The 25,165-nt window shown below is 40.3% G+C and overlaps 1 protein-coding gene and 1 non-coding gene across 2 annotated transcripts in view; both read left to right on the top strand.

The window, feature by feature from the left end:
• Positions 1–367: 367 nt before the first annotated feature.
• Positions 368–439, top strand: trnaa-ugc (transfer RNA alanine (anticodon UGC)). Its single transcript has one exon. It is a non-coding gene; the product is annotated as a tRNA-Ala (tRNA).
• A 528-nt stretch (positions 440–967) lies between these two features.
• ift172 (intraflagellar transport 172) overlaps positions 968–25,165 on the top strand; it is a 59,755-nt gene continuing 35,557 nt past the window's right edge. Inside the window, exons 1-22 of the mRNA XM_008281621.1 lie at positions 968–1,038; positions 1,541–1,684; positions 2,592–2,704; positions 2,807–2,846; positions 3,202–3,267; positions 3,675–3,754; positions 3,942–4,029; positions 4,501–4,715; positions 4,853–4,976; positions 5,066–5,161; positions 7,697–7,858; positions 8,092–8,145; positions 8,377–8,480; positions 9,347–9,432; positions 10,886–10,998; positions 14,859–15,026; positions 16,054–16,190; positions 18,525–18,632; positions 19,773–19,857; positions 20,301–20,393; positions 21,143–21,220; positions 23,064–23,312. Coding sequence (XP_008279843.1) covers positions 1,000–1,038; positions 1,541–1,684; positions 2,592–2,704; positions 2,807–2,846; positions 3,202–3,267; positions 3,675–3,754; positions 3,942–4,029; positions 4,501–4,715; positions 4,853–4,976; positions 5,066–5,161; positions 7,697–7,858; positions 8,092–8,145; positions 8,377–8,480; positions 9,347–9,432; positions 10,886–10,998; positions 14,859–15,026; positions 16,054–16,190; positions 18,525–18,632; positions 19,773–19,857; positions 20,301–20,393; positions 21,143–21,220; positions 23,064–23,312 — 2,442 coding nt within the window. The 5' untranslated portion in view covers positions 968–999. The remainder of the gene's footprint in view (positions 1,039–1,540; positions 1,685–2,591; positions 2,705–2,806; positions 2,847–3,201; positions 3,268–3,674; positions 3,755–3,941; positions 4,030–4,500; positions 4,716–4,852; positions 4,977–5,065; positions 5,162–7,696; positions 7,859–8,091; positions 8,146–8,376; positions 8,481–9,346; positions 9,433–10,885; positions 10,999–14,858; positions 15,027–16,053; positions 16,191–18,524; positions 18,633–19,772; positions 19,858–20,300; positions 20,394–21,142; positions 21,221–23,063; positions 23,313–25,165) is intronic.

Here is a 25,165-nt window from a genome sequence, read left to right as displayed (position 1 = left end):
TTAAGGGTTTGCTTTTTGATTTTTCCAAATAATGGACCAAACATGCATCTGTAACATTCTCAATGATTAATTCAGAAGTATTTAGATGTACAATACACTTTACTTTTTGAAACTAAATAATAAACTTCCGTATAACCATCACAGATTCATGTGTTGAGTGGTCCGCTAAGTTATTTGACAATTAATATGTAAAACGTTGCGTGACAGACATGGATCAAGTGACAAAACACTGTTTATTTGTGGGGAACAGAATTTTGAGCAGCAGTTCTGTACATACTACTACATCCTATGCATTACACATGATGGGTACTGATGAATGCTATGCTGTATGGATAAAACGACAACTTCCTGCACAGCGTTCACGGAAGGGGATGTAGCTCAGTGGTAGAGCGCATGCTTTGCATGTATGAGGCCCCGGGTTCAATCCCCGGCATCTCCACAGTATTTTTTTCCCCCCTCCTCTTTGTTTTCAGTCCAGGCATTCAAGTCGCTCGACTATTAACCTCTTTTATTTCTGGCAGTTAACACTCGTAGTTTTAACACACACAACATTTTACATTCGTTCCTGTCATGTCACTTGCTATATAACAGTGACGAAACTGTAGCTTAAGAAACACTGCTCTAAGAAAAAATCTTTAAAATGTTTTATCTGCAAAATTGACACTTACACACCTGTTGGATTTAATGTATATACATATAATTGCATTTCACTTGTTATTTCTGACCCTACAAACTATGTTTTGACGAACATACATTTGTCGAAACAGAACAACCGAACTGACAAACTGCTGAGAGTCTTTGATTTTTCCCACGGTATTAAATGCACCATATAGGCCCCGCCCCATCCGTAACTAAGGAGATCACAGTTATGTTTACTACAAAGATGTCCTCCTTGCTAGCTGCTAGCTTGCAGCTGGTCAACAAAATGACCAATATCTAAAAAATATCCTGGTACTAATAACATTATTCTTTGTGCGAGCTTCCTAAAGACTTTCGAAAATGCAACTGAAGTATCTTAAGACACTTTTAACCCCCCAGGTAAGTTCGATGACAAGTTAGCTAACGGTAGCTGATGCTGGAGAGCCAGTTTATAGTGTGACTGTATAGCTTTAACGTTAATAATGTTAAAACAGGACTCTAAAGCTTTGACGAAACGCAAATTTCCTGTTGTCAAGTCAGCATTTGATAGATGTTACTGATCCACATTTAACTAAAATTGAATACAGAGATTTGCAATTACCTTACTTTGCTTGCTAGTAACTGTGGTGCGTTTTTTGTATGATAAAAAAGTACTGCTAGTTCGCCCAAATTAAGCTAACTAATTACGATGTTCATGATTCACATGTTGTCAAACATTGTCTCCTAACAGAAAAACTACATCAGCTCTATCAGTTTAAACAGTTAAATGTAAAATGGAGTATGGCTCCAACCCCAACCCTTATAGAAAATAACGGAATGTATCTGTTAGCCTAAACGAGCTAAAAGATGCTCGGCTAAGACACCGGTCAGCTACACCTTCCTGTTTTCTCTGCCTTCCTAGGAGAGAGCTGCTAAAGTGACATGCATGGCCTGGGCTCCAAACAACACCAAGTTCGCTGTCTGCACTGTTGACAGAGTGGTGCTGCTCTATGATGAGCAGGGAGAGAGGAGGGACAAATTCTCCACCAAACCTCTGGACTCCAAGGTGATGAGTACGAGCACACAGAGACATAAGACTAGACTTTATTTCCTCTTGGGGAAATTCTTTTCCACAGCACCATTCTGCTTGATTTCCATAAACAGGGCACACATTCTACAAAAACACTGTTCACATATAAACATGGTTTTCACTCTGTCCAGATCACCTTGGCCTTTCGTTAGAGGTTGCTATAATAGGTGGCATTAGGCTTTTGCCTAGTTGTGCTCGTCTGCATCTCAGTGTTCTGTGTCACTGTCCTGAGGGGAGGAGGGTGAAGTATGTGTTCAGTGGGTGTGTTATGTCCTGTTCAGTTATGTTTGCAACTCGTGTAATGGCCCTGTTGTTTAATTCTGTGTGGTGGTGTGGGAAGATCGATTATTTTGGAGGCTGTGGTGGTTATTCATATGACTTTGGTTTTGTTTGTAACAGAGAGCATGTTGTAGAAGCAGGTGGAGCAATACAGGAGGATGGACTGGATGATGCTTTGATACAGCAACAGAAGGAGATGGGGGGGGCAACATAAAGTCCTTTTAGATTACACATGGCCGAGAGTCTCTGGTGGCCACTATTTCCACTGCTTGGTTATTGATGAGGATGGGCTGCTGGGGAGAGTGAGGGGGGGGTTCCTTTTTCTTCTTAACATTGAGATGGAGATGGTTATCCTTACACCACTGAGTGAAATGGGAACTGCTGTTGTAATAGTCCTGGACAGAGTTATTGTCTATAAGCAGTGAAAGTATGGCTGTATCATCTGAGTACTTGAGATATATGGGAGCGGGTGATGGGCTTGTGCAGCCATTGGTGTAGAGTGTGGAGAGGAAGGGGCTGAGGACGCAGCCTTGTGGTGCTCCAGTGTTGATGGTGATGGCTGATGGTTTGTGTGAAATAATAATCAAATGTGTTCTTTTTTCAGTATGGAAAACAGAGCTATGTGGTCAACGACATGGCCTTCTCACCGGACTCCACCAAGATCGCCATCGGCCAGTCAGACAACATAATCTTCGTCTACAGAATCGGGGAGGACTGGTAGCGTCCTTTGGTTGATTGTATTTTTCCCATTAAATTTCAGTTTGATGTGTATGTTGATGTATTCAAACAGATTTCTAACAGTTTTATCTTCTCTTATAGGGGGGACAAGAAAACCATTTGCAACAAATTTGTTCTGACGGTAAGTTAACGTTTGTGGACACTTTGCTTTGGCGGTGCTGGTAGAGGCAGTTTGTTGATTATATGAGCCTAGTTCACAAGTACTGTGTTTGTTCAAACAGAAAAGCAGTAAGTTAACAAAAATTATTTCTTGCTCAGGCACCTTCAGCTGAAAATGTTTCTTTAGCAGTATAGATATGGACATTTTTTTTATTTTTACTATTTTAATATTTGCCTGTTGAGTTATCAAATTAAGATTTTTTTACTTTTTAAAAACGTTATTTCCTAATAGGAAGTTTAAATTTTCAGCTTTCTTCTGATTTTGCAATGCAGCATCATTGTGTTGATCATGTTTTTTTTCGTTAACCGATTTGCAGAGTGCTGTGACTTGCCTGCTTTGGCCTGCAGAGAATGCCATTGTTTACGGATTAGTTGATGGCAAGGTAAGTCAGCAACATAACCCTTCCACACAACATGAGACCTCGTCATGACTTCACATATTACTATTAGTAGTAGGAGTATCTGCAGGAGTAGCCGAGATGACAGCAATTTAATCGTGGTCGTGGTAGAGAACTACTTGTCATTTGGAGATTATACGTCCAGATGCCAATTTCAAGTTTTCAGACTGTTATGAGTTCAAATCTCTTGGCTTGACATTATGTCATTTGAGTTGAAATAATGTTTTCAAATCTAACGACAGAAGTTTTACAGAATAAATTGATAGAACTTTTATTTGACTTTTGCAAAAAAAAATACCAGCCTTCAAAAGCCCATGTAGGTCAAATGATATATAAAATTTGCATATGTAAATGTGTCATTTGTTAATATGTTTTCCACATTTTATTTACAGGTTCGCCTCGCCAACACTCAGACAAGTAAATCTTCTACCATCTACGCCACAGAGTCCTGTGTTGTCTCACTGGCATCAAAGTAAATTTCTATTACACATTTATATGTAACTATCACAAAGAAGTAGTATAAGTTGCACTGCTTATTTGCATGACCCAAAAAAGTGAATAAATATTATAGAATGTCTGGACTACCTTCTTAACACTGTTTTATTTCTTCTATGCTGCTTTCACTTAGTGTCATGAGTAAAATATCTGCTCTGTTTCAGTATTTCTGCGAAAGGTATCCTGTCTGGCCACGCTGACGGGACGGTTGTGCGCTATTTCTTTGATGATGAAGGTTCAGGGGAGTCTCAGGTACTCCTGTCCGCATATATTATTTATTCAGTCATATACTAATTAGAATTGATTTTTATTTATATGCTTCCGCACCAGTGACAGCCGGTGTTAGACGAGAGGCGGAGAACGGCCGTCACAGAGCTAACACAGAGAGACAAACAACCATAGTTTAAGTTAGGAATGTTTTGAAATTTGTATTTGAGAGTTCGTTTGGAAAAACTGATAACTGCATTTTGTTTAGATTTTTAGAAAACGTATTTTTGTTGTTGTTTGCTTGAGATAATATCAATCAAACTGAAGTTGAGTGGATTTGACTCAGTAGAAATGACATGACAAAAATAGAGATAATTAAGGTTTAATTGATGTTGTCTCAGGTAGATGATGGAAAAGTTGGTTTTCTGAAGGACTGTGAAGATGGAGTTGTCTGTTTTTGCAAATGAACTCTTCATTTGTCTCATCCATGTCCACTCTGGATGCTCTCTGTCGCAGGGTAAGCTGTTGATACACCCGTGCCCACCCTACGCTCTGGCCTGGGGTGCAAACAGCATCATGGTGGGCGGCTGTGACAAGAAGGTGGTGGCCTACGGCAGAGAGGGTCACGTCCTGCAGACCTTCGACTACAGCCGCGACCGAACAGAGAAGGAGTTCACCGTGGCCATCGCCAGTCCCAGCGGGCAGTCTATTGTGTTCGGCAGCTTCGACCGGTCAGTGTAGGGCGGTCGCTCGGCTACAGCAGAGATTAAACTGTCAGCGCTGTGTTACGCATGAGCTCAAAGACACGCCACTGGCAACATTTACACCCGAGAGTGACGAGTTGTCTTTCCTCCTGATGTTCGTCCAGGTTGAGGGTGTTTAACTGGGCTCCGAGGAGAGGCGTGTGGGATGAAGCCAAGCCTAAAGAGATTGTCAACCTCTACACCATCACCAGCTTGGCCTGGAAGAAAGACGGATCACGCCTCTGTGCTGTAAATACTTAATGACATTATTTGAAACCCAAAAAACAAATCTGTGAGAAGATAAATGGTGTTTTGTGTGTTTATTTGTGTCTTGACAGGGAACACTATGTGGAGGAGTGGAGCTGTTTGACTGCTGCCTACGAAGAACCATCTATAAGAACAAGTTTGAGATGACCTACGTTAGCCTGAGCCAGGTACAAGCAGTCAACGAGAAAAAAAAATGAAATAGCTGTCTTAATGAAAACAGCAAAAAAACACAGTATATTTAATTTCACAAAAATTGGCAAAACAATGCAAAGAACAGAGAACCAAATAAGCAATTTCAGCTGTCACTTTGCTCTCCGTCTCCTGCCAATTAGCAGATGATATGGAACTGAAAACTACCCAGTTGATTGTCTGAGAGCAGTAATTCAGATTTAATGAATTCAAGTGCAAAAAAAACAGCCCAATACCGAGAATTCATGATTAAGAAAGGGGCAGCAGCAATTGAAGCTCTGGAAACAATCATCAAGTCTTTTGTTTCCCTGTTTTGTATTCTGATTTTCTAATTAATTGATGAGTTAAACGTAATGGAAAATGGCATTTGCTGCCTCTAGGAAGAATGTAGCTGCAGTAAATACAGCTCTTTTCTTTCTTTTTTTTCCTCACTTGCACGAGCTAGTGTATGCTAGCTCTTTGAGGGAAATGCGAATATAGGTCCTTCATCATTCCTGAAATCAAATACTGTGATATTATTTGAACTAATCCTTTAGAATCATTTTGTAATCTTAAATAAATGTCCTAAGTTAATTAAGGCGTGAATTGATGTTAATAGAGAACAATTCTGATTAAGAAATCAATCTGAGCGTTTAATGAAGCAGTGAGAGAGCTGTAATTACAGTTTCCAGGCGAGAGTTTATTAATAAACATCTTCTTTCTTGAAGAACTTAGATGCTTTGTTGTGGTTGCATGCTGAATGTTGCGGCTCGCTAACTGAGCTGGTTGACTGGCTGGTGTTTTTAAGTGGCATGTGTATATTTACTGTATGTAAATAATCTATAAACGACACAATTTATTTAGCTTAACTTTACCGATGCACACATTTAATAAATTATCAAGAACACTCTTATTACTCATCAAATAACAAGTGAAACTAGACTATGCAATTCTTGGAGAAAAAAATTGAAAAATAAATGATAGTTATTTGTAAAGCACAGTTCGTACAGCAAGCGCAACTCAAAGTGCTTTACTCAAGAGAATAAAATACAAAGAAACAATAAAACATTTCAATTAGAATTCAGCTGCTAATGATAAAACTAAAGCCAATAAAATACAATAAAAGACAAGAGTCCGTAATAGAAGTCATAAGTCTGATACCAGTAAATTACAGAAAACTGACATGAACGCAAGACTAAAGGGAAAAGTTTTGTGGTTTTGTTTGAAGTTTAATATTTAATCCGATGCTCTGACCTCCTCTGGAAGGCTGATTCAGAGGTGCAGCATCTCTGTACGTCTTCACTCTACACATTTAGTTGATTGAGAAGACATGCTGCCGCATTTTGGATCATCTGTCGTTTAAAGATTTCTTTAAAAGGCCGGAAAACAGACAATTGCAGTATTCAAGTCTTATAGAAATAAAAGCATGAAATGTGTAATATTTCTGAAGTGACATAATGCTTTTCTAGTGTTCTTTTTGACCTAGGATTTTACCTTTATTTAACAAGGAAAAGCCTCATTTAGATCAGAAATTCCCTTTAGAAGTGTGTCCCGGCCAAGACAGGCAGCAGCACAACGTAACCGGTTACAGACTTAAGCCAATGTGAGTCAGTTCTAACTTGTACTTCTAATCGTATCTGCCCCCAGTCCCATAAAGTTGCTCTGAATTCATTCGGTGAGATTCATTCAAGTACGAAACTGATTTAAAACAAAAGGAGCAGCGTACTTAAATGCCCTTTTCTACAACTCAGTACAGGCTTTGTGAACAGATAGCAGGAACAAATCCTGGAAGACAATAGCTTCTCATGTGTGAGTGTGATCATCACACGAGTGATTGCCAGTCCTCATCTGAAGTGATAGAAACGTGTGTGTGTGTGGAGTCGATAAGAAAGCCACTAAAAGAAAGAAACTTCTGACTAAAGCAGCATCTCCAGTGAAAACTAAAATGTGTGTACGTACGTGTGTCTTGTATGTTGTGCGTTAACGGTATGTAGCAGCAGTGAGACAGACATGCCAGGACAGTGTTTATAAAGAGCACAGAGCCCAGAGAAGGTGATAATTACTAAACATCACATGTTTGTAGCATGTCATTAAAGTTGTCATGGTGATGGTACCTGCAGCATTCTCCCTAAATCAGGCTGACTTTCACTGAGAAACCCCAAAAGCTGAACCAGTGTGAACGCTCCGAGAAAAACATGGAAAATGGAGTAAGTTAGAAAAGAGATTGTTTCTGTTTCCCTAAGAAAATCTAGGTTTCAGCTTGTGTTGCATCTGTGAGGCAGTTGGATGGTGTTCTTGTCTTTCTGAGCCCAAAAGGTTAAAAGCTGTAATTCTGTCAGGTTAGAGAGATACATTGTGAGAGTGAAGACAGCTTTTCCTTTATTTTGGTTAAAAAAAATGCTACCTGTTGAGTGAAAATTGTGGGAACGGCAATAAGATCAGTCCCACTCCAGCTCCGAAACATTCCTCTCATTCACTTTAACTTGTCATTTTACACAGCAATCCCACCAGATGTTTTTCCTCTCTTCTTCCAGGTGATAGTGAGGAACCTCTCTACGGGAACTCGAGTTGTCCTGAAGTCCTACTATGGTTACGAGATAGAAGAAGTGAAGATCATGGGAAAAGATCGCTACCTGGTGGCTCACACCTCAGATACTCTTCTGTTGGGCGACATGCTGAGGAATAAATTAAGCGAGGTAGTACTGAACACACCTGCTGTCTAGTAATACAACATGATTGCTGATAGATACGCTTAACAAGCAAAAAATGTTAGTGACAGTTCATAAACATTATGGTGAAGTAGGAGCATGTGGGCCTTTTGCCAAACTTTTGCTTTGAAATTGCGAATGTTAATGTTTATTAATGAAGGTGGACTGTTCTCTACTGTTTGTATCAATATGTTAATCGTGCTTCCTCTCGCCATTCTCAGGTGCCTTGGCCTGGTTCTGGGGGAAATGAAAAGTTCTTCTTTGAAAATGAAACAGTAAGTACACACACACATCTTTGATAAACCTGGGATTAAACTTTTCTCATGAAAAATTAATAAAAATGATCTATCTGAAGTGTGCAGCACCCCCAAGGAGCACAGAGGCCCTTTGTTAAACAGAATTTCCTCTGTCAAGGAGGTTGTATTTCAGGTCCTGTCTTGTTGTGTCTAAAACCACTGTGTTGTGTTCACTGCTCTGTTTTAGTTGAATGAATTCTATGTTTTCAGGTGTGCATGATTTTTAATGCTGGAGAGCTGAGCCTGGTGGAGTACAGCAGCAACGAGATCCTGGGATCAGTCAGGACAGAATTTATGAATCCACATCTCATCAGGTGGGAAGTTCCTCATAATGACACCAACACATTTTATTAAGTTGTTTAATAGGAACACCTAAACCGGTTTGTTTGGTTCCAAGTAACAAACCTAAAATACTCAGACAGCTGATCTATTGGTTGATAGGCTGAATAAATAGAAAAGATCCCAGTATGAAAATGCAGCTATTTTATCAGCCCAAGTTACACATTTTGGGGGCTACAGTAAAATAAATGTTTCAGTTGACTTTGAGTGATTTTACTTTGACATTTTCTGGTTTCTTGAGCACATTTGTGAGCTTCCATATTGCCTAACACAGCTTTGCAGGACAGCAAAATCAACATTTTGCGTTTTGGCGTTTTAAACATAATCCCTCGTTTCCAACGGAAAACAAAGCAAGTGAATGTACCTGCAAGTAAAATAAAGTCTCCGCTAACATTAACCGTGATCACTCCTAGTGAATGCGTTTCCAGCTCTGTCCTTTAGATGGCTGTATTGAGTTGCGCAGAAATTCCTGGTATCATTACAGAAAGGAGAGCTCTGAGTCAGTGAGACAGCTACTCAGCACACATCCATGCTAATGTATTCAGACCTGTCAAAGTGTCAGGGCTGACAGCCCCTCGGTGACTGACTAATGGCTGTTGAGGCGAGCAGGTTTCAGAATCCCCTGACTGCTGCTCGCCTCTGGCTGGACACTGGAGCATGACAACATCATGACCTGGTGTGTCCTGGGATTTCCAGTATGACGAATAGCAGCTGAAGCCAATTATTCTGAGCTGATGCTGGATTTATTACTTACATGTTAAAACACATGTTGTTGAATTCAGTCATTATCCACTGACCTGTCTTTTAGTAACACGATGCGTGTGTGGGTTTGTGTGTGCAGTGTCCGACTAAATGAGAGGAAGCAGAGAGGAATTGAAGACAACAAGAAGCTCGCTTATCTGATTGACATAAAGACCATCGCTATTGGTAAGGAAGAGGATGTGTGAGTGTTTGTGAACAAGGTCATTTGTAATGTAAATACAATAATACAGTCAACACACATTTGGATCACAACGCCCTTCAGTTTTTATTAGCAATATTTAGAACAAGCACAAGTTTTCCTCAGGCCAACATATTTTGTGCTGATATTCAATATCTAAAAGGTCCATCATTATGCCCCCGCGCAGGCGACAGCCAGCGCTGGAGGCATTTTGTTTTCAGGTTGTCCATCTGTCTGTCCCATTCTTGTAATATCTAATGAATGCCTGAAGGGATTTTTTTCAAATTTGTCACAAACATCCACTTAGGCTGAAGGATGAACTGGTTAAATTGTGTTGGCCAAAGGTCAAAGGTCAAGGTCACTGGGACTTCACAAGTGTAGTTTTTGGCCATAACTCAGGAATTTACATTCTAATTATGACAAAATTATACACAAGTTTCTCATAGAATAAAATGTTAGAGTCAAAAGGTCAAAAGTCAACTTTCCTGTGACATGAAAATATTCTGCCAAGGCATTTTTCTGGCCATTAATCAACACGATGCCTCAGGAACAGACAGAGAGGTGGATGTAAACTGCAGACTGACTGGTTGGTGGAGGCACACAGGCACGAGACAGTAATTCATGGTTCCCTAAAAAACACACTTAAGAGCTTTTTCAACCGTCCTACCAGACATCTGCACTCATCTTGCCATCTTGCTAACATGCTATTGTTCACCGTTGTCAGTCTGTGCTGTGGGTTTTATTGCTTTAAATGACGCATGCTTTACACCAAAGGTTTGGGATGATGCTGTTTTAATGTCTCCACACCGGAAGTAATCGTACCTCAGCAACTCCCTGCACGCTCTTCGACAGAGAAGCATGATTCCTGGTTTCTCCCTTAATGCCAACTGTAGTTTGAAAGCTGATATGGGTGATATTTTTTGGTTCCAAGAACAGCTTGCTGAGAATTGTCAGTACCTGACCAAGCAATAGTGAGTCATCGGTTTTGATCAACAACCCTGTCGACTCTTGCAGATTAAGCTGCACTGTGACCAATATTACGTTTTTCTCCATGAATCATTTAGTTTGTCCTGTTTTACACAAGAACTCAGCCAGCCCATATGATGACTGCCCATAGTTTTAAACTAACTCCTAAACTTCTAAAATTACAATAATTGCAGGATCAGGCAATTAAACTGTATAACTTTCATCCAAGTGGGTGATACCACATTTTAATTAAATAGACTGTATGGGCCCCACATATCAGCAGACTAATATCAGCTCGATCCCAGTGCAGGTAAGTTTTGAAAGTAGAAGAACTGCTCCCTCTGCCCGATAGAATGATGGGAGAATTATAAAATAACTGACTGATTTCTGATCTTGAATAAAAGGCCAGTTTTAGCCAGACGCTGGCAGTCTGACTGCTGCTCAGTTAATCTGTCGGTTCTTTCCTCCCCTCAGTGGACTTGGCCGGAGGCTACAATCTGGGAACCATCAGCCACGACTCCAAGATTGACTGGCTGGAACTCAATGAAACCGGACGCAAACTACTGTTCAGGGACAAGAAGCTGCGGGTGAGAATAAAACATCAGCACCTCAAGGGATAGAAAAAGTGGAAACAATGAGATAAAGACCTAGAGGTGTGAAGGCAGAGGGGGCAAATGATAGACAAGATAATGATTAGTAATGGAGCAAGTAAGGTAGAAAAATCTGCCCTTGGTTGGGCCATGTCTGCAGTTATTGCCCTGTCAATCACCCAAAACATGCCTTGTGGCTCTCTGTGGAACAATCTTCATCGTTCAGGTACCGTGATGGAAAGTCAGAATAAATATGGGTGCCCTTTGCCAAATAAGAACATCATAAATTAAACATGGAACGTATGAAATTTTATTTCTATGGTTTACGGCAGTGGTTGCCAAAGTTCTTTGGTCTTTGACTCGTTAAACAAGGCAATGTCAGCTTTCTATATTTTATTAAAGGAGGGGGAAGAAGGGAAATTCAATAGTGTATCTGCGTGTCTGCATCATGGCTCCACATGGAAAATAGTTGCCTATGGAACTGAACAATCGGACTGTGAGATTTCACAAAGACAGAAAAAGATACAGGAAGATCTGTGACCAATCTAAAATCAGTCAGTTTGTTGCACAGTTGCAGGAGTAATCAAGAGGTATAGAATTAGTGATAATACCACTAATCAGAACCATGTTGGTCATCGTCCTGAGATCTTGTTCTGATGGCCTTTAAACTAGATGCAGGGGTTATCAGAGTGTCTCTGACAACTCAAACACTGTTAAGGACATTGTATCACAACCTCTATGGAGGGGTCGAAGAAGAAAACACTTTCTTGTTCTCTGGCACAAAACTGCAAACTTAAACTTCGCTGAAGGACATGAAAAGAAGCCTGAGAGTGAATGCATAGTTCTGACAGTGAAGCAAGGAGGTGGGAAGGTGATGATATGAGGCTGCATGAGAGCAAAAGGACTTGTGGAGATGACATTTACAGATAGCACCATGGTTGTCTTTGGATATGCTGACTGACGCGATGACTCCCAGTCTGAAGAAGTTTGGCAGAAGAGGAGTATTCTTGCATGATAACCATCCAGAGTGCTGTGCCGAAATCATACAAGAGGTTCTAAAGAAGAACAGAGTGAAAACTATAACCTGGCTGCATGCCGCCTGACTTGAATCCAGTAGAACATGAGATAGATAGATAGATAGATAGATAGATAGAGCAACACAGTCCAACTAGCAAAAAGCAGCTGGAAAAATGGACCTTGTCAGAAATGTGTGCAACACTGGTGTGGCCCATGCCAAGGAGAATAAAGTCTGTCATCAAAAATACAGGTGGATGTATGAAGTCATGAAAAAATATGAGCCATGAGTTTCATTAAACTGACTTTTGTTCATTAGATTCATATTGTTGGGCCTGTTTTTTGTAATATAGTCAATTTAAGCTGTTGGTTTTGAATTTGACATATTCCCTACTGTTCAGCTTAGTGGTAGTAAAATTACTGAATGGTGACACAGTGTTGAATCATTTGACATTTAAGTGATATTGCACATGGGTGTTCTCACTTCTGTTGTAAACGGTGTATGAAAGAACAAAATGTTTTAAGCTCCTTTTGCATCATTTACCTTTCTTGAATGATCCAATAGTATTTTTGTCTTCACTTCCTAATGTCATTTTTTTTTACATCCAAGTGATCAAACATTATTTCCTTCTCATGCACGTCATTATGAAAACAAAAAAACATTTAGCAAAAATGTAATTGTTCTTCCCGTTGCATGTAAGAGGGTGCTGGGATTTACAGAAGTCTTGTGTGCAGGATGAGAGTGGCAGGGAGCTGTTGTCAGTTGTTGCCCCAGGGTAATGAAAGAGTTTGATGTTTGAGCCTTGGGGCAAAGACATGGAGAAGTCAGATAATTGGGAATCCCTCAACGGAGTCTAACTTTTCACTGTAGTTTGACTCGCTATGGCACATAATGACGTTTTACGAATGTAATGTTCAAGTTTTTTAGTATGTACAAAATGAATTTCATTGGGCCTGAGTGTGAAATATTTATGTGCACTTTAAAAGACGATAGGGAATGGGAAAGTTTGACGGTCATTAGGACCAGAAAAAGATCTCAGTAATCACTGTAAAGTTGTGTGTTTCTTCTGCATACTGAGATCTCCACTTTATTTTTTACCATGTTGCTTTCCTTCCACACTGGTCTATTTCAAAATCTTGTATTCTTCTGATCTGTGTACCTTCTAGCCATGTCGCTGTTAACGAATTGCTTGAAAGTACCTTGCTCCTTTAGGACTGATGTTGCAAGAAAATTAGATACGCTGCATCACAGTGGCTTCTTAACTAGATGAACTTTAAATCCGTATACCAGACAATCATGGAGAAATTTCATTTTTCCTCTTTTTACACCAGAAAGAAATCAGAAAAAGTCAAGTTGTATAACAAATGTTTCTTTAATTGGAACTCGCTTTCAAGTGAACTTATCAACAGGCTGCGTGTCCTCATTGCATTTTAAGTTGGCCAGCTGAGCTCCAGGGTGAAACTATAGACGGAGCATTATTAAAAATTGGTGGGGGGGAGATATTAAGGTAGCTGATTACAACAGCGGGAGGTCCGTCATACTCGCACATACATATTAAGTGCTGCGGGAGCCTCTGTAGCTTATACATTCCATAATCTCATCTCATCAAGAGCACAGTAGAATAGATTGCAGTGTGAGTATTCACGTGGAGCTGGTGGAAGTTAATCAACTTTGTTCAAGTCAAATGAGTTTAACTATGCTAATGTAAACTTCACAGGGCAGGATGCTAACAAAGTCTACCATCTTCTCTTTCCCTGTTCCCACATATCAAACATTAAAATACAAAACGGATGCACTTTAATCCATGTAGCAATCTTTCCCGATGTTACAGCGGCTACATATTGTTCCATAAGGGACGAATGCTGTGAGAGTTACAGTGTTTAACACAAACGGATGTTGACTAAAGTAAGAAGTCTAGCGGAATATGATCTTAACATCTTTGTCACTGGTTTCCAACAGCTCTTTCATTTCTCACGGACATTTTGCATTGACATTTTGGGAAATATGCTGAATTGATTTCTTGCAGAAACTTCCATTAATACTCCTGTCCTTTCAAAATAAAGCTACAGTCAGAAGATAGTTAAGTTAGTAAAACGATTTGAAACAGGAGGAAACCGCTAGCCTGGTTATGTCCAAAGGCAGCAAAATCCGTCAAACCAACATCTCCAAAAACTTCTGATTAGCACGTTATATTTAGTTTATTTAATGCATTAAAAATCCAAGTATTTCCCATCAAATGAAAGTTTTCCTTTAAACTGAATTTACTACTTTTTTCAACTTCACAATAATGTGTAACATTTATTGTTTGACTATGTAGTTAAAATCTAGTTAAAACTCACTTATTTAGGGCTTTCAAGGCTCAAAATGTACCTTGTCTTATCCTGTCCTAAAAGTATCTTATCCTATTTACCAGAAATCTATTCATTTTCCTGTTATTTCTTCCCACTTCTTCACAAAAATGTATTTTATTATTGAGTAAATGAAGCCTTAATTATTAAACCAGGTTAGAAAAAATAAAGTTTTTCTAAAATCTTCAATTTGAAGGTAGGACAGGGAAGACATTATCTGGTTAAAACTGGTATTGGGCTAACTCTAATAGATTTTTGCTCTCTCTTGTCCTCTGATACAGCCTGGAATTATCCAGCAGTATTTGAACAATGCCAGTACAATATTTGTACCAATTAAAATGATCTCTAAGGTGTTCGGGACAGAATTGTCTTCATAGTCCAGCCTAATATGTAACAGTCAGAGATGAGAGTAATGCTATTCCTCTCATGATAAGATCAGACGATGTGTTTATGGAGAAATTAAGAATCCACCTCTTTTCCTCTCTCCTCCTCAGCTCCATCTGTACGACATAGAGTCTGGTGTGAAGACCACGGTGCTGAGTTTCTGCTCTTATGTCCAGTGGGTGCCCGGTAGTGATGTGGTGGTCGCCCAGAACAGGGGCAACCTCTGCATCTGGTACAGTATCGACAGCCCAGAGAGCGTCACCATGTTCCCCATCAAGGTGAGACTTTGTTCTCTTTGTATGTGTGAGTGGAGAACATGGAAGCATCTCTTTGATGTGGTTGCCGGAGAACTTCGCTGTTAACCAGGACTCCTTGGGGTCAATGGAATCATGAGGGTTATTTTTCAAAGACACAAAATACTTTTCTCTGGACCTGTGCTGCTATGTTGTTTTCTAAAGTTTGGTGGTGATGTATTTTTTGAAACAGCTCGGCTGTTTTTATACCCAATCCGTGTTTTACTTTTACTTCCCTCAAGCTTTGTGTCTCTGCGCTCCTGGTAAAGCCGACAAAGCACAAGTTTTTTTGTGCTGCTGTCCTGGAGCAGTTAGTTGCCCTCGGCGTGCGCAGGGTTTTGAAACTTGCTTGCGTAACAGTTGCTAGTGTTCTCATTAAAAATAAAAAGCCAGTCAGAGCAGCCTCTCGTGTGCACACAGTTGGACAGATTTCTATTTTTGTATTAAGCATTGCGCAACACATTCTGTTTTGTAGACACATACCAGATAGCTCCAAACAGTTGTTGTTGTATGTGTGCATGTTGTATGTTAGCCACAATTCTTGAAATGTCAGTTTCTTTGTGCTAAATAATAAATACAACACTGCAAAGGTGGAGTGAGTTTACTGAAGTAAATGTATTGATAATGCAGTGTAAAAATACTCCATTAATAAAAAGGAATGGTCTTGAACTAGTAAATAAATGATAAGTAACATTAATATAAATTATTATGAATATATAAATAGCCTCTACTGCTGTAATAGTTCAACGTTAAACTAATCTGAACTATTCTGAATTCTGCTGAGAAGTTTTAACTGCAGCAGGGCATCGCATTTTCTAAACCGATCGTATCTTTCATGTGTAAAATCTTAATTTAGGAGTATCTAAAGTGATCTAATAAATGTAGTAGAGTATAAAGTACAATATTTCCCACTTAATGAACCTGGTGTCGAAGTATCAAGGTACATGACGTGGAATGTATAAATACCTCCAGTGTGTACTTATCCACAGTTTTATCTCTCTCTGTCTCTCAGGGAGACATCGTGAATCTAGAGAGAGCTGATGGGAAGACAGACGTGATCGTGACAGAGGGCGTCAACGTGGTGACGTACACGCTGGACGAAGGCCTCATCGAGTTTGGGACCGCTGTCGACGATGGGGATTATGACAGGTAAGCTCAGACCTCGTGTGCCGCTCAAAAACGGATACAGCCCATTGAAACGATGAATGGGATGCAGCGCGAACATCCGTCCATCCTTCCATGCACTCTGTGATTTTCTGGGTCAGAAGCCTCAGTGACAGCAGGGTAGCAGAACAGGCCAGATGTCCTTTTATCCAGCAGCTTCCTCCAGCTCTTCTTGAGTATTTCCTCAGCACTCTTGGACCAGCTGGGAGATGTAATCCATCCCTTCAGTGTGTCATGATTTGAACACCTCCAAAATGATGGTCTTGTGAAGCCTTCTCATCAGATGGAGTAAATAATTATAGCTGACCTCTGTTATTTTGGAGGAGCTCCAACTGAACTCTTCACTCTAGCTCTTTAGGATCCTTTAGTACAATTATGGTTGCTTGTATATTTGATGCTATTCTGACAAGAGACAGAGATATCTACAGGTCTTACAACTGTATTGAATTTAGTCAAAATTTACAAAATATATATATTTTTCTTGCTATAGGGATTACAGTTAAACATTTGTGTATTGGATCACAAGCTTTTGGGAGACATTATACACGTATAAACTAGTTTTAGGTTTGATAGATCTCCATGGATTTTCATACTTTGACTATTATGACCATGAAAAATAAAAAGAATGGTGATGAATTGTATTCTCTGTGGTATTAAAAAGGTCATAAAAGTTTTAATTTGAACAAAATCTTGCCAAACCCTTTAAGAGAACAAAGATTGTCTGATAAAGCTAAAGTTTTGTGTGTGACTCAGCAGATAACATGGTAAAATATTAATCTGCAACCAAAGTATTAATCTCCACAGCGCTGGAGAATGTTACGGCGGCATCTTATTAATACTCAGCTTTGTATACCTTTAAACTAATCACAGTCGTCTAAAGCGGCGGTAAGTCCAGGATGCAGCATCGGTGCTTCTGCAAGATAGCGACAGAAGAATTGTTTTAGTGAAACATTTCAAATAATTATTACTTCACTAAAAGAACTAAGCAGGCCTCCAGTCATGCATCATCCAAATCTTGAACTTTTAGCATGTACGATGCTGCTAGAAGGTTGTTTCCTGTAGTGAACAGAGTTTTGAAAATGGTAACAAGCAGGTAGTGAAAAGGGAGAAGAAAGCTGTGTGAAATGGTCGACTTTTACCCGCAGTCTATAGCAATTATTCAGAATAGAAACTGACTACATTAAGGATGCATGTTTTTTATCCCAATTTGTTCATAAGCTTTCATATCATACATTGATCATCTTAGCTGATGCATATTTACTGTAACTGTGTCATTGCCCCACTAATATTGTAGTTAATGTGATTTCACAGCTTCCCCTCTCACTATCAAGGAGTTCTAGTTACTTCAATAAATCTGTCTAATCAACAGGTTTAACACCAAAGTCTTGGTCAAATAAAGCTACATTTCCCTTTACCAGTTTTGTTTGTGATTGCATTTAGAAAACGAGACAGCCTTGGTAATTCCGTAGCAGCTGTCACGTTGAAGTTCAGCATCCTCTCAGCAGTGATGACCTTTCCAGTTAACACAGTGATCTCTGCTGGAGAGAGCCGCTCTCCCAGCCTCCAAAATGTGTTTGTCAATATGACGACTTCTTCAAGGTGTTCCATTTACATTTCAGCTGTGGCTGAGTGTCTCCTCGTCTGAGCTGTCTCTGATGATCCCCTCTTCTGACTTGCCGAAAATCTTACAGCACAGTGCATAATTCTAAAAAAATCTATTTGATGCAAAGTGCAGTAAATAAATCGAGTTAATATTTGGTATGATCAACCTTTGCCTTTAAGACAGCACTAGTTCTCCAAGGTGGACTCCCACACATCTCAAAAAACTTGGAAGACACTTCTTAAGCCTGTCTCAGTTTCTTCTGTCTCTTCATGTAATCCCAGACTGAAGCTGTGATGTTGAGATCAGGGCTCTGATGGGGCCAGACCATCTGTTGCAGAACAGCCTTGTTATGGCTGAAGATAGTTCTTCATGAGTCTATCTGGATGTTTTGGGGAATGAATTCGGGAAGATCAGACGCCTCTGTGATTGATAAAAATCTAAATGTCTCCAGAGGATAAAACTTTTGCGCAATACTGTAAAAGATTGGCACAAAACACGACACTGTGACTTACAAAACATTGTGTCAACCTTTGCCTCTGGCTTTTGAATAACCCACGTCTGCAACGTCTGCTCGACTCTGCCGCTGCTTTGTGTCTTTATCAAGCATTTGTGGTGTGTATCTGCAACACGTAATACTTGCTTTATGGGTCTGTCATGCCGCCTGTCTCAGCCCTACTTCTGTGTGTGTGTGTGTGTGTGTGTGTGTGTGTGTACAGAGCCACGGCATTCCTTGAGACTCTGGAGATGTCACCAGAGACTGAAGCCATGTGGAAGATGCTCAGCAAGCTGGCTCTAGAGGCTCGCCAGCTGCACATCGCAGAAAGGTCAGCAGAACACACACACACACACACACACACACACGCACACACACACGCACACACAGAGCCCCCTTTCAAACTAATGCTCTTGTCTCGGAACTAATTACATTCTGTATCAGTCTTCATTGTAACTGAGACTTATCTTTGGAGCTGGAGGGAAAGGAGGCAACAAGGTCACCTTCGTCACCTGGAAAAAAGGAATACGCTTTTCGATGCACACACGCACACCTACACGCACACACACCTAAACAGTCGTGTTTCTGTCACTTTAGAGGACATTACATCGGCTTGCATTCATTTCCTGTAGAACCTCTACTTGCCTCGCCGTTATCTGCACCTTAAACCAAGTCTTCAACCTCACATTTAATCATTTACATTATGGGGATTTGCTTTTTGTCCAAGAAAGGGAGGCAGAGCCCCACAATACGAGTGTGTAACCACATTTATGTCCCCACAACTTGGGTAATACAAGCACACACACACACACACACAGCAGATGGCCATGTCCCTGCCTGACCTCCTCCTCTCACTTCATTTATCATCAAAGACAGTTTTTAATTTTCTATCATTTTCTCGCTCTCTCCCTCCATCTTTATTTCTCTCTGTTTTGAGAAAGCTTTCAAATTTGAATTCTCTATCATTAATAATGCATATGCTGTTCGTTAGGCATCAGCTTGATTTGCATAAATCATGAAATTGGGGAAAGAAACGGTTTTGTCTGGAGTGGATAATGTTAATGAGGGAGGGAAGTGATGTTAATGAGGGAGGGAAGCGAGAAAGAGTCAGACAGAGGGAGTTTTTTAACTTTTTTTTTTTCCTTCTTTCATGACTTGTTCATTAATCTGATGCAACTGTTCAGAGAGAGTTGGTAATAAAGTGGCCAAATGCTAAGATGTGCCTTTGCATTTCTCAGCTCCTCAGACTGCAGCATATCTAAAGGCTAATTAGACAAAAGCTCTAATTTATCTCAGTTCATTAAGCGAGCAGGTTTTCAGAGCTTAGACCGAACAGCATTACCTTCTGCCTTCACCGAACTGAAGAAGTTTCTCTTTGTTTCATCGTTCTCTCTTACTTCCTCTGTCTTCCTCTTTTTTTTTCTTTTTTTTTTTTTAATTGCTCACTCCCTCTTTTTGTCTCATTTCGTAGGTGCTTTGCTGCGCTCGGTGACGTCTCAACTGTTCGATTCCTTCACCACACAAACCAGATTGCCGACAAAGTTTCACAGGACATGGTGTGTTTCGTATCGACATGGAGACAACGCACAACAACCTCCACACTGACTATACACAAAAGCTTTAAGGACGAGACTAATATTTTGGGATTAAATAGCTAATTACCAGTATTCTGCACTGATTATGCAACAACTTTGTATTTGGCAATTTTACGCAGCAAAACCTGAATAATTCAGTGCTTGGTTTAAAGATTTATGCTTCCCGTGATGAAAATGGAAACCCAGCATTCGGAACACAGAAACTCTCTGCTGGAATCGATTTTAATGAAATTCATTTTGGCTGAATATCAGTGATTGCTCCTTTTGCAAATTCTGTTAAAAAAAAAATAAAAAAAATGCAGCACTGCAATTCTTAAATTGCCGTAAAACTTTTCCTGTACAGTACTTTTTGTCCTTGTGCTCAGAGGTGTGTTTATGTTTTAATCTGTGTGTCGTTTGATCAGGGAGGAGATGGAACATCATTTTACCAAGTTCAAGCCCACATGGCCATGCTGGATAAGAACTTTAAACTGGCTGAGATGCACTACGCGGAGCAGGTTGGTAACAAAACTACTTAAATGGTAACAGTGTGGCATTTAAAACACGTCTTTTACTGTAGAAAGAATTAATGATCCATTTAGTTTGAATTTTACAAAAACCAAACAACCCAAAATTCAATAAGTTTTTGAACAGTTGTCATTTTAAAATTAAAATTCTGAAATAGGGCTGCAAGGTGGCGCAGTTGGTTAGCATTGGCGCCTCAAGGCAAGATGGTTGCTGGTTCGCATCCCGGTGGGGGCATGTTCTCCCCGTGCAGCGTGGGTTGTCTCCGGATTCTCCAGCTTCCTCCCACAAGGTCCAAAAACATGTTGAGGTTAATTGGTGATTCTAAATTTTCCGTAGGTGTGAGTGTGCTTGGTTGTCTGTCTCTAAGTGTAGCCCTGTGATAGACTGGTGACCTGTCCAGGGTGTCCCCTGTCTTTGCCATAAGTCAGCTGGGATAGACTGCAGCCCCCCGCGACCCTAGTGAGGATTAAGCAGTGTATAGATAATGGATGGAAATTCTGAAATAAAATGCAGTTACCTTCTGAGTTGGTAACCAGCAAAGTCCAGATGGTTACATTAACCAGTCAATGCTAGCCTGCTTGTACCGAGCACCTGTAATTGACCTTCAGTTAGGAGCTTGTGACTTATCCAAACAATCACACATTTTAAACACAGCAGATTCATATCACACTCTATGAGCATTGTTTCTATTTTTTTTGCAGAATTAAGTCAAATTATTCCTTCTTTTGTTTTTCTGCAGAATGCCATTGATGAAGCCATTGAGATGTACCAGGAGCTCCACATGTGGGACGACTGCATTGCCGTGGCTGAAGCCAAGGTAACAGTGAACTTAGCAGATTCATACTTTTTTAACACTGCATTCCTGTCAGTGGTTTGTTTTTTGTAGGTGCATACTGCAGCCTTCCCTGTTGAAAGGCATTCAATCAGTATTCTGTGAGTTTTCTTGCAATTAGACGTCTGGAATACTTTCAAAAGAGTGATTTTTAAAAGATCTGTCCCACAACAAATCTGACTCCTTACCAAAACAAGACTCAAAATGAACAAGTTTCCATGAACAAGGTTTTGAAACTGCACAGTTTTGATTGGATGGTAATCGGTCTTCAAGCTAATGCCCCCAGCATTAACAGCCTCCATGCCTATATACAGATATTTAATAGGACTTCTTAGCTGCGACATGGCTGGTGAAATCAGAGATAGCAGGTAGCAGTTGCCATCACAACTGAAAGTATCTGGCACTCATTAAATTTATCTCGAAGTTGTTGCCGAAACATGGAGAGAAAGAGAAAGCCTGTGGTGCAGGGAGGGTGCCAAACAACAGAAAAAGGCTTGGCTGGCTGATGCTGCAATTTAGTCTAAGATATAGTAGATTCATTTAAGCAGTCTGCAGGCGATGATGAGGACGGTGGTAAAGAGGCAGAAACATCAGATAGGAGTGAGCAGGAAGCAACTGCTTTGTCGTTTTTACATGTTCTATGCTGTGACCCCGCTAAAGCTTTTCTTGCACAATAATATTAGATAGCCAGCTCAGCAATGCAATTGATTTGTTAAATACTCTACAATCTAAACAGTTAAAATACACTATTGAATGGTTTTGGGTGACTGTGAAGGAAACTGGAGCACAATGCAGATTAAACTTCATTCAAGTTGTTTATTTTTTGCATTACAAGAAAAAGAAGGAACGGCAAGTATGGTTTAATATTGTGAATAAATCTGATAATAAAAGCAAATCGAACTTAGATTTCTTGCTGACTATACACACAAACATCAGGATGAAAACAGTGGAAAATGTGTTTCATTGTTTTGCATTTTGACACAAACAATCCCAGTGAACAGATTGTGGTGCTATTTTCAAATTATTTTGTTGTTGTTGTTGATAGACAAACATGCTGTGTCATTCGGTTTATCTCACTTGGGCCAGATGACAGCAAATTCCTGGGCTGTGTTTTTGCTGCCAGTCCACCCCTGAGTAAAACGAACAATTATTTTCATTGTGGGGTAATTTGTTGATTGTTTTATTGTTTGTGAAAGAAACATTAATTGTTTATTTAACACATATTAGACATTATTGTCAGACATCCTATTTTTGAACAGTCTTCAGTTTCCTAGAGCTCAAGGTGACACCTTCTTATCGCTTGTTTTGATTCCAACCAGCAGTTGAGAACCCAATAATATTCAATTGACAATGATACATCATAATGTCTGAGATGCTGTCATTTACTTACTAAACCTCCATCCATCCAATATCTATACACCGCTTAATCCTCACGAGGGTCACAGGGAGCTGGAGCCTATCCCAGCTGACTCAGGGTGAAGGCAGGGGACACCCTGGACAGGTCACCAGTCTATCACAGGGCTACACTTAGAGACAGACAACCAAGCACACTCACATTCACACCTACAGACAATTTAGAATCACCAATTAACCTCAACATGTTTTTAGGACCTTGTGGGAGGAACGCGGAGAAAACCCACGCTGCAGAGAACATGTAACTCCACACAGAAAGATCCCGGGTGTCCTCACAGGGACGCGAACCGGCGACCCTGCAACCCTCTTGCTAAGCCTGACTATCAAAAATGTTAACTCTCTCACTCGACAGACTAACTGAGTAATCAACTGTGTAACTTAAACCAACCCCACTGTCCATCTCCAATACTCAAAGGGCCACACGGAGCTGAACAGCCTGCGTAGAAACTATTACCAGTGGCTGACGGAGACGGGTCAAGATGAGAAGGCCGGTGAGGTGAAGGAGAGTGAAGGAGACTTCCAGGGTGCCATCAACCTCTACCTGAATGCAGGGCTGCCAGCCAAAGCTGCCCGCCTGGCCATCAGCCGGCCGGAGATCACCAACAGCAGCGAGACTGTCAGCCGCATTGCCGCCAGCCTCATCAAGGGAGAGTTTTACGAGAGGGTGAGTGGATTGAAACCTCTCCATCTTTAGACTTAGACTGACTTTATTAATGCCAGAGGGAAATTCTGTAAACAAGCAAAGAGACAACACAAAATATCAGGGTATAAAATGAAGGTTAAATAAAGTAAAATAAAATAAGATAAAAATATAGAAAAAGTCAACAAATGTACAAGAATATATAAGAAATAACAGAAATGTGCAAATGGACAGAATGTGCAAATGTGCTTATAATGAAGCATTACAAAGTCTTATAGCTGTTGGGAGGAATGACCTCATGTAATGTTCCTTGGAGTAGTTTTGGTTGTATCAGTCTGTTGCTGAAGCTGCTCCTCAGATTGTCCACAGTTTTATGGAGGGAGTGCGAGGTGTCGTCCATGATGACCAGCAGTTTGGTCAGCATCCTCTGCTCCACCACCTCCTTCAGGGTGACCAACTGACAGCCAACAACAGACTGGGCTTTCCTGATGAGTTTGTTCAGTCTGTTGGCGTCCTTGATACCTTCGCCTTAGCACACCACAGCAAAGATGGCACTTGCCACCACAGACTGATAAAACATCAGGAGCATGCGGTTGCATACATTGAAGGACCTGAGCCTCCTGAGGAACTAGAGCTGACTCAGGCCCTTCTTGTAGACTGCCTCCGTGTTGGTGGACCACTCCAGCTTGTTGTTAATAGAGAAAACGTCATGTAATCTATAGTGGTGAAGCATTCCTCCTTCCCTGTTTCTACTTTTCTTTACCTCTGTCATCCTCCTCTCTTCTCCGAACAGATGCCAGGAGAGGAGAGGCATCAATAGAGCAACAACAGCGTTCTTTGTCATTTTCAGTTTTACACTCTTTCTCCATCTGTCTGTGATTTCTGTTTGTTTTTTTTCCCCCCCTCCCGTCTGAGAACTCACATCTTTTCCTCTGGCCATCTGTGTTTACGTAACAGGTGGGAACAAGGCTCAGAAAGAGAGAATGAAACCTCAGACTAAAATTTGTTGCTGTATCCTGATGGCGTAAGGTTTCATTAGTTTAGACATTTGAAAGTCGACATTGGTGCTGGTAGTTGAGGTTTAACTTGCAATAGCTAAAGTGACATTCAGTATATTGTCTGTATTTTGCAAGGACCCATATACTTCTCTGCAGTTAGTTGTTGGCTAGTTGGAAAAGCCCATCAATGAGCATTTGAAGCATTAAAAATAATGGTAAGTTGAAAGATGAAAGAGCTGGACACATTGAAAAGAGGAGAAAGAGTTATAATGGACATGATAGGATTTGACAGTTTTTTCTACTTTGGAAAAGATTGCTACCCCACACTGCAAGTTTATCTCTGGTTCAGTATCCGATGCAGGTGTTGTGCTGTTAAGTAGGTCGTTGTTTGTATGTTGGAGTATCACACAACAGAGGAACAAATGTACTAACTGTTCCCACTCAAAGCATAGCAAATGTAGCTGAGGTAATTAATTAAAATGTTGCGCTGTGTAACTGCCAACTCTGCGCCACAGCCTTGGCTACGTTCCTCGTAGCTTTAACTGTTGGCCTGCTACATGGCCAGAAGTAATTGGACACAGCACACCTTTTGGTTTTAATTCAAATGCATCCAAATAACAACATACTTTAAAAGGCAACAAATAAGACTACATGTTGTCCAGAGAAAATCACACTGCATGGTCAGAGGTATGTGATCGTGTCCATATGTTAGAGTAGATGAACGTCTCATTACAAAGGCATCTGTTCCTATAAGAGATTCCATTCCACTTGGATGGTTTTCATGAGATTTTTCCCTTATTAACATGAAACACTGCAGGCTAAAACATTATTTGTTCATGCACTGGTCAATTACGATTTTAGGCTGTTTTGCCAGTGGAA

Source organism: Stegastes partitus, unplaced genomic scaffold, assembly GCF_000690725.1.
Source record: "Stegastes partitus isolate 25-593 unplaced genomic scaffold, Stegastes_partitus-1.0.2 Scaffold239, whole genome shotgun sequence".
Classification (NCBI taxonomy): Eukaryota; Metazoa; Chordata; class Actinopteri; family Pomacentridae; genus Stegastes; species Stegastes partitus.
The sequence above is the reverse complement of the archived record's forward strand: the minus strand, read 5'-3'. Positions and strand labels throughout refer to the sequence as shown.